Below are 10,000 nucleotides of genomic sequence, written 5' to 3'. Positions count from 1 at the left end.
TGCATATGCAAAAGGTGTCTGCCAGATGGATTTCCAGGTTGCTCACACCTTTGCAGAAGCAAGAACGCGTTGAGTGCTCGAGGATGAATTTGGAGATGTGCCAAGAAGATGAGTCAAAATTTTTCAAAAGACTGATCACACAGGATAAAACCTGGGTCCATCACTATGATCCATAGACCAAAGCCCAGTCAATGCAGTGAAAGCACCGTGACTCACCCCCTCCAAAGAAGGCAAGGGTGCAGCCCTCCGCTGACAAGGTTATGCTCACAGTCTTCTGGGACCAGGACGGAGTAGTGATGACAGATTTCCTGGCAAAGGGTACCACAATTACAGGAGCCTATTATGCTTCACTTTTGAGGAAATTAAGAGAAGCTATCAAAATCAAGAGGCGAGGCAAGATCAGCAAAGGCCTCCTCCTCCTGCAGGACAACGCTCCGGTCCACAACTCGCGTGTCGCCAGATCAGAAGCACAGGCGTGAACCTATGAACTCCTCCCCTTGCACCCTCTGATTTTCACCTCTTCCCAGCCATGAAGTTGATTTTGAAAGGAAAGCTTTTCCCAGATGATGCAGCCTTGATTTCTGAAGTCACGTCGTGGTTGGAGGACCAAGCTGGGGTCTTCTACAAAAACGGTCTCCAGAGCTGTATCAAACTATGGGAGAAACGCATAACTCTGGGTAGTTCCTATGTAGAAAAAGACTAATAACTGTGCCAAGTGTCGTTGCTCTACCGCTATAGGAAGTGGGTCAGGGGCATTACTTATTGAACGCCCCTCGTATCGCTCAGGAAAAAAATTTTGTTTCTATTTTGATGCAACAGGCTCCCAATATTTAGTAAAAGTATTGGGGTGACGGCTGTGCAGGCGTTAGGGGAGGCCATCCCGTGTCTGTTGACTGTGGTGGTCTTGCATAGTGGTGGGCAGGGTTTCCTCTCTGTGCTTGGTGTAGCCAGGTTAGCTGCCGGACAATTCTTTCCGCCATGCATAAAAAAGACTCTTGCTCAGCTGCTGCGTTGCGCAGAACATCTGAGGATGTATATATATATGTATATTATATATATATATATATATATATATATTATATATATATATATATATATATATATATATATATATATATATATATATATATTAATAATGATGGATATCAGAATTTAAATATATTTATGTGTAACAATATTTTGTATTTCACAGTGTAAAAGAAGATAAACGTTCCGAAGAAATCGATCCAAATTGGGAGAAAAAGAATATATATGTTAACGAAGATTTCCAGGAGTACGAGGAAATTACACCCGGAGTAAGTTTATTTTTCTGTAACTAGACATACTTATTGCGATGCCATTCAATGTTATGACGATCTAGTTAAGTTTTCATTTGAAGGCTGTGAGTTAGAAGAATCGGTAGCACGCGGACAAAATGCTTAGCGGCATTTCTTCTGGCGTTATATTGTGATTTCAAATTTCAATTCGGTCAACTTTGCTTTCTTTCTTCCACTGTCGATAAAATTCGCACCAACTGAGTACTGGGATCAATGTAATCGAATTGCGTCTCCTCCGAAATTGCTGGTCTTGTTTGAAACGATTATTACATTTTCTTTTGGAAGCATTAAGATGATAGAATCGCTAGCACGTGGACAAAATACGTTGCCTATTTTTTTGAATTTACGTTGTAAGCTCAAATTTTGTCGAGGTCGACTTTACCCTTCATATTTTCGAAGTTGATCGAAATAAATAGCAGTTCAGTTTTGACATGAAGTATATTTATGATCGTGGAAGCGCAATGGCCCAGTGGTTAGGCCAGCAGACTCGCAGTCGGAGGATCGTGGTTACGATTCCCAGGACGGGCGTTGCATGTGTTTATTGAGCGAAAACACCTTAAAACTCCACAAGGTTCCGGCAGGGGAGGGGGAGTACTCTTTCGCCACAACTTTCTCTCACTCTCTTCCTCTTTCTTGAGTAACGCTGCAATGGACTGGCGTCCTGTCCAGCTGGGGGAAACACATACACCACAGAAACCGGGAAACCGGGCCCATAAGCCTGGCTAGGCTTGATAAGGGCGACGTTTATCGTTATATTTGTGATCACAAAGTTTCCAGCCCTCACTATCTCGTTTCCTTTTACGACGTAATGTATCTTCAGATATTTTATTAAATGCGTTGTTTGTTTATGCAACATAATATGGTGTTGATATTACTAGTCCCTAGCCGGTCGATAAATTATGCGGATGAAATATCTTATTAATGATATTGTATGTTAGAAATATCATTATTTCTAATTTTCTCTAAAGGAGACTACGGCAATGGTTCTGGATATTAATAGTTATCACCAAGCTAACGTGGCAGTACAGAAAAATAGGACGAATGCTGCCGTTCGAAGGTTATAATGGACACAGGTTTGTTTGTCACATAGCTAGCTAGAGGCGATGGCCTCTTGGAACTAATCAACGGCAGCATTCGTCCTATTTTTTTTTTGGACTGCTATGTTCGCTTGGCGATAACTATAACTAATATTGTATGTTGTTATTTTATCTTCTACCCATTTCAATAATTAGACTGCGGACATGCTGGGACACCAATCTCAAGGGATTTTGTCCAACGGATTGACCCACCACTTATATTTAAATCTGGCGTTTATTCTGTAGGCATCTTTTCTGGTGCGGCTAAATTATGGGAACCTAAACAAAACAGCACCTGTTGTCAGGCAATGGGGAGGGGACAAACACAAAGTCACATATTTACATATACGACGGACTTCCACAAGGGACCCCTTTATCAAATTCACTCAGAAATCACCGGTTGTCTCAGGGTTATACTAAAAGTTACTTCCCCAAGATACCGCGAAGAGAGTTTGAAATCGAAGCAACATGGTTGCAAAATGGACTTCTTAACAACTTACTTATGCCAACACCTATCATGTTTATTTTACTGTTATTTCCGATTGTCGTGAAATATTGGATAAAAGCCATTCCTCGTTCGGCTTGCGTTTCTTGTTTCTTTATTTCTTTATTTTTTTTGCTTCTACTGTTAGGGACACCGTTTTTCATTATGCCACCATTATATATGCTAGCAAGTATAGTAAAGGCTTAAAAGTCCAACATGCGCTAGCAATGTGATTCAATCCCTTTTAAAATTAACTCTACAGAGTTTCTTTAGAAATTAGAGTCAGCTCTGAAAGTTACGTCAAATCGTATACGAACATGTCTATTTTGCTGTCTTCCATCGTACTCTTTGGATAGATGTATTTGTATACGAAACGTCGTAAATTTTGGTGTTGCCTGTAGTTTTTATACAAAATTTGTATACAAAATTTAAAAAGTAAATATTCATTGTCCCCCCCACTTTTATGTCACAGCGTGTGATTTGGAGCAATTTTTAACAACTATTTCTTGGGCACTACGTGTTTAGATGGAGGTTCCGCCATTTTTTCGTTCATTAATGGAAATATGCGATGTTTTATGAGTAAAACATCTCACCAAAGCACTCTTAGAAGATAAATCTTTGGAGTGCGAGACACTGATTAAATGTTTAAAATCTTGAGAAACCTGAAAAGAAAGGATCTTCGTTCAGTTTACTAAATTTTACAATTTATAAGCTATATTTACTTATTAAGTTCTGCATTTTGTTTTTCCTACAACACAGTATTATAACCAGTGTAAATTTTGACGACCAGAAGATACGGCATCGAATGATAACATGTTATAGACAGTAGCTGTAAAGTGTTCACTACTTAGAACGAAGCATCAGGTTGATTATTAGTACACTTCGCACTCCTGTTGATGATTATGCAACGTAACCCTCTGTGAAGATATCAATAGATGCATACATACATACCAAAACTACATATATGTTTATAAATATAAATACACAGAGACACACAAAAGCACACGCGCGTACACAGAGACACAGACACACACACACACATACACACACACACACACTCCTGTACATAATTAGATGTTATTTCGATAATACTTAGTTTTCTGTTTGGGTAAAATTAATTAATTAATTGATCGAAATAAATAGCAGTTCAGTTTTGACATGAAGTATATTTATGATCGTGGAAGCGCAATGGCCCAGTGGTTAGGCCAGCAGACTCGCAGTCGGAGGATCGTGGTTACGATTCCCAGGACGGGCGTTGCATGTGTTTATTGAGCGAAAACACCTTAAAACTCCACAAGGTTCCGGCAGGGGAGGGGGAGTACTCTTTAATAAATTTACCAATTATTTCGGTATGTTAAAAGAACCATTATCGGTAAACTTAAACAAAAAATGGTCCTTTTAAAATGGCGAATACTACTTGGTGGAATTATTTATTATTAATTAATTAATTAATTTCACCCTTTATTATTATTGATATATATATATATATATATATATATATTATATATATATATATATATATAATATATATATATATATTATATATATATATATATGTATCTATGTATAGATATGTGTGCATAAATGTGTGTGTGTGTGGATGTATATATACAGAGAGTGAGAGGGGAAAGAGGAAGGGAGACAGAGGGCGGATGAGATACAGGGAGGAAAGGAGAGATGAGTAGAATACAGACAGATAGATATTAAGGATGGATGGATATGTGTATGCATGTGTGTGTTTCTGTGTGCGTGTGTGCGCGCGCACACGCGTATGCTTATTCTATACAAACACATTTTAATCGCACTTGAGTTGTGCCCTCTTAAAACAATACTTCTTAAGTAATTTCACTTAACCTCATTTTTCAATATGTTTAATCTGTTTCAGTTTAATTCGAAGAAACTCTCAAGAGAGAAATCAGTGTGAGTAATTTCGTCTTTTGTCACTTTCGTGTAATCATTATTCACGTAAGAATAAGAGAGCCGATTTACAATAATATTAATTTGCTTAAGAAATATATATATATAAATGTATGTTTGTGTGTTTGTGCGTGGGGGCGCGCGCGCGTATGTGTGAGTGCATAGTTCAAGTGCGCAGAAAACGTAAGAGGGAGACAGGTATCGGAACAACAAACAAGTGCATTAGTTTAATGCCCAGACGTTTCAAGCTAACGCCATTCATCAAAAAGGATTGAGAGGTAATAAAATCGAGAGAGAACGAAAAACACGGAAAGAAAAACTGTAGAGATTAACGGTCCAAAATTACGTGTACGCATGTATGTATACATCATAAAATGTTTAGCGTCCAATAAAATAAAGGCATTCAAGTCACAAAGGCTCTAAGGTAGAGTCGCGGATAACTTACTAACTGGGTGTGCGAACACTCACGTACTTATTAAAATAAATACGGATTTGTCCTTCAGGTTACGCTTACATTCACAAGCATGGGCCAAATGTAAAGTGCATAAGTAAAATTACACGGAAGGCTCAAGATCCAACTCAGGGGAAAAGATAAGGTTCGGAGTGTGGTGAATATAAATAGTAACGTTGCTGCTAATCAGTGTTATTATTTATACATACACACGTATATATATAATATATATTATATATATATATATATATATATATATATACAGGAGTAAACACATGATGTGAAACAAGGTGGAAAAAAGAGTACTCAAATACCAGTGGTAGAGTAATATGCTTTATTTAAAGCAGCAGAAAATTCAACAAAACCTGTTACTCTGAGTTTCCCGTTGCCGTTCATCGGACAGTTTTTGCTAGCAAAAACTGTCCGATGAACGGCAACGGGAAACTCAGAGTAATAGGTTTTGTTGAATTTTCTGCTGCTTTAAATAAAGTATATATATATATATATATATAATATATATATATATATATATATATATATATAAATCTTTTATCTCCTACTGGTTTCAGCCCAGGACTGAGGTCATGCTGGTGCATCACCTGTAGTTACTCGGTGTTATTTCCGGTATTGATTTTGGTGAAGTTTTTGTGTCTCCTGCCACGATGTGGGTTCATCTGGCATCTCAGATAGAAACCTGTCCAGATGTTCCTTGAACACTTCCAAGTCAACAAAATGTAGACCTCTAAGGTTGCATGGCAGGAGGATGTCGAACAATTGCGGGCCCTTGAAATCCAAACTATTTCAGTACTGTGTCCTTATTTTAGATGTAGAAGACGGGATCTTTGGTATGATGCAGTGCCGTCCAGTTTGAGGGTTGGCATACCTCTCAATTCCAAATCTAAACCCACCAAGATCTAAATATATATCACTGTATATCGCCCTCGTCATCTCTCCAGAGAATAGAGACCCAGCTCCTGTAGCCTCTCCCATTAGCCCATCTTTTGCACCGAGTCAATCATCTTTGAGTATTGGCGCTGGATTGCTTCGAGTTCCACATATTGTTTCACACTCTCTGCGGTCCATATTTGTGAGCAGTAATCTAAGCGGCTGAGAACGAAAGTCATCCACAGGGCCTCCCTTTTCCTGCTTCTGAATGTCCTCAGAATCCATTCAACCACTCGCCTGCACAGTGTTGACATCGTAATATGCACACTGAATGTTGCATCATTACTCATGTGAATCACTAGGTCACGCACCGACTCTGACTCTGGAATCGTATTACCTTCTGGTCCAGTGTAACCCCATTTTTTAAGCCTGGTGTTGGGCCAATAGTGGAGTGCTTGAAATTTCATAACATTGAACTTCAGGTTATTTTTGTAGATTTCATTCAGGTCTTTCTTCAGTTTTATAATGTCCTCTGGGTTCCTAACTGCTTGCGATACTTTTGTGTCCTTAGTGTAACTGGTCAAATTGGCTGACTATACCGTGAAGGGCTGTCTGAGAAGGCCACCACAAATAGTATGGCCCAGTACAGTTCCCAGAGTGAGCACCATGGGCTACAACTTTCTGGCTCCTGCCCTTTAGAAAGTCATGCAGCCACTCTCCTAGTTTCGCAGTAGTACCAAGGTTTCGGAGTTTGTGGCATATAATAAAATGTGGTAAGGTGTGAGCTCAGCATTTTTCTCCTTTTTCATATTTACCTATATTTTCCTTTCAAATTGCTTTGAATACTTGCTACTTAATCTCTTGTAAGTATTTACTGAAACCTATACTTTGTAATTTGATTAAGTAAACACGTCATGTTTCAATATTATTTAATGCTGGGAGTAATCTATACTTTAACATTATCTTAGATATCTATACTTGAATTTCATTTAAGTCACCAGCTCTGTAACTTACATTTCTTAGTCCATCAATTAACAAGTAACACTATATAATTCAGTCTGTTTTGCAACTTTTGTGTTTAAACCAATGGTGAAATATTTTATAGTCCACTGAATGACCTGACATCCCTTGTGAGTCCTTTATTGCTTATATTTTTAGTTATTTACATATATACTCACACACACACACACTCATACACAAACATATACTCTTTAAGTATCTATATCTGTACATATGTTCAGATTTGTACCTGTTTATTAGCATGTAAGTGCGTGTATGTATACTCTTTTACTCTTTTACTTGTTTCAGTCATTTGACTGTGGCCATGTTGGAGCACCGTCTTTAGTCGAGCAAATCGACCCCAGAACTTATTCTTTGTAAGCCTTCTACTTATTCTATCGGTCTCTTTTGCCGAACCGCTAAGTAACAGGGACGTAAACACACCAGCATCGGTTGTCAAGTGATGTTGGGGGGACAAACACAGGCACAAAAACATATACACACACATACATATATATATACATATATACGACGGGTTTCTTTTAGTTTCCGTCTACCAAATCCACTGACAAGGCTTTGGTCGGCCCGAGGCTATATTAGAAGATATTTGCCCAAGTGCTACGCAGTGGGACTGAAACCAGAACCATGTAGTTCGCAAGCAAGCTACTTACCACACGGCTACTCCAACGCCATGGCGGCGCTCTAGCATGACTGCAACCAAATGACTGAAACAAATAAAGGAATATTATATATATATATTATACAGTAAGGGATATAAAGTATCTAAATATATTATTTTGTATTTCACAGTTTAAAAGAAGATGCATATTACCATGAAATCGATCCAGATTGGAAGTCAAAGTGTGTAGCTATTAAGAAAAGTATCGAAGAGTGAGAGGCAATTCCACAAAATGTAAGTTTATTTTTCTGTAACTAAGCATACTTATTGTGTTGTTCGTCAATATTATGACGACCTTATTAAAGTTTCTTGTAAAGGCTGTGATTTGGTAGAATCGGTAGCACGCGGAGAAAATGCTTTAGAGTTAAAGAGCGACTGAAACACAGTCTTAGAGCCACGTTTGGACTGCGTGAGGCTAGCGCATAGAAGAGAGCATGGTAAAAGTATTGGAAATCAACTAAGACATTTCGACTCTCTGACAGCTACCGAATGGATTTCCCTGACGTGCCAATGTGGACGTGAACGAATCGCATAGCGTCATCCAGGACATATCTAGACACAGTATCCTGTAGATAAAAATGCAGTCCTGAAGGAAACGTAGACCGAGGCAGGGCGCCTGACACAGTGTCATGAGACGCTCACAGTGCTCTGTCAGTTGGACAATGCAGTTGGTGGAAGTTACCCTCAAGTGTTCTATAGATGGTTAGTGGCGAGTACGTGCGACGATGTTCTAGGGGAGACACTGGGCGTTCACCAAAACGAGCTGGCTGATCTGTTCCGGTGGACTTTCGGGCCGGGACCCTGAATTATCTCCAGAAATCTCGGGTCTCGCAGTGCTATTAGGATTGAGGGCATTGCCGGTTCGGGATATCTCTACAAACATGGAAGTACCGTCAGCCTGGCTTGCCCTAGGCGCAAACGGAGCGACGAAATTGTTCTGCACGTGCGCGTCCAGTGCCCGAGTATTGCTGATGTGTGGGTTTATGTCGAACACCAGCTGTAGCGTGTATGTCGGATCCTGCTATCAGCTGAGTCCATCGTGAAGATCGCCCCGTCGCCTTCCTTTGACCAGGAAAGTCAGGCAGTGTTTCTTTGACTGGTTACCTTAGCGAGAAAGGTTGTGTGATGGATCAGGTTGAAAGTGCTGAAGATAGAGACTTTTCTCTTTGGTCAAACCCTCATCAACTTTTTCAAATTTCTCTTGAAAAGTAATGTGATGGTAGAGATGGAGTAGCTGCCTCCCAGCTATTTTGTTATTTTGTCAAAAATTAGATTTAATGTAACGCGAATGGCCCGAGTGAACGGGTCTGCTGTAATCATGCACCTCTAGATCGAGGCTGGTTGAGGTGGATCAGAGTGATCGTGGTTTTTGTGGGGTTTCTACTAGCAGCACTTAGAAGTCTCCCCTTTTGGATATTTATTTGTTATAATTTTTATTATTATTCCCCTTTTACACGATTCAATGCACTCCGTAGGTATTGTATTTTCCTGCACCGTCCCTAATATTTTATGTATGAACCCTCAGTGATTAATGAAGAAAGGATTATCATTATTATTATTGGTATTTCTATAATCATTATAATTATTATAATTATGACTATTATTATTTTTGTTATATTTATTATTTTCGTTAGTTGTTCTTCGTTGGTGATGTCCATTAACATGGCGCTAATTAAATGTGGCTACGATGCATTCAATGCAAAGCGCAGAGGAGTAAGATAATTTAATGGTGGACCAATTAAAGATACGGTGGGGTAGTAAATTGAATGTGATAATAGCAAAAAATTGCTCTGGTGAGCCCTTAACATTTGAAAAAGGGTGGGGGTATACCAAAGTAATGTTCTCTCCCAGATTTTATAAGGTAATATGCTGTTTGCTGATGCGGGGTTTAGTTTTATAGTTGGTATTGTGGATGTAATTCTACCTATAATGCTGCATTTCGTATGAGTAGTTTTGAGGTGTATGAGAGGTGGTTGAATATGCTGCTTTTTAACGTTTAGGGTACTGAGATGAGTTCTTATGCACTGTGGGGAAAATCGTAACCGTGGTTTTGGTGTGTGTTGACTCAGGATGTATTTGAATTAGATAGTTCTTAAGCCTAGGATTGGAGCAGGATTTGATCTTTCGGGAGAAGGTGCTTACGGCAAGAGCTTGATCATAATAGTTTTAGTGTGGTGATTTCCGCTGTTGCAG

General features: G+C 39.1%; 1 protein-coding gene across 1 annotated transcript in view; it reads left to right on the top strand.

Annotated features, from left to right (window-relative positions):
• The window catches only part of LOC115213197 (mucin-4-like), a gene marked incomplete at its 5' end in the record, with an annotated part of 363,030 nt that overhangs the window by 349,170 nt on the left and 3,860 nt on the right, over positions 1-10,000 (top strand). Inside the window, 3 exons of the mRNA XM_036503503.1 lie at positions 1,193-1,295; positions 4,762-4,796; positions 7,939-8,041. Coding sequence (XP_036359396.1) covers positions 1,193-1,295; positions 4,762-4,796; positions 7,939-8,023 — 223 coding nt within the window. The remainder of the gene's footprint in view (positions 1-1,192; positions 1,296-4,761; positions 4,797-7,938; positions 8,042-10,000) is intronic.

Source organism: Octopus sinensis, linkage group LG6 (assembly GCF_006345805.1).
Source record: "Octopus sinensis linkage group LG6, ASM634580v1, whole genome shotgun sequence".
Classification (NCBI taxonomy): domain Eukaryota; kingdom Metazoa; phylum Mollusca; class Cephalopoda; order Octopoda; family Octopodidae; genus Octopus; species Octopus sinensis.
The sequence above is the reverse complement of the archived record's forward strand: the minus strand, read 5'-3'. Positions and strand labels throughout refer to the sequence as shown.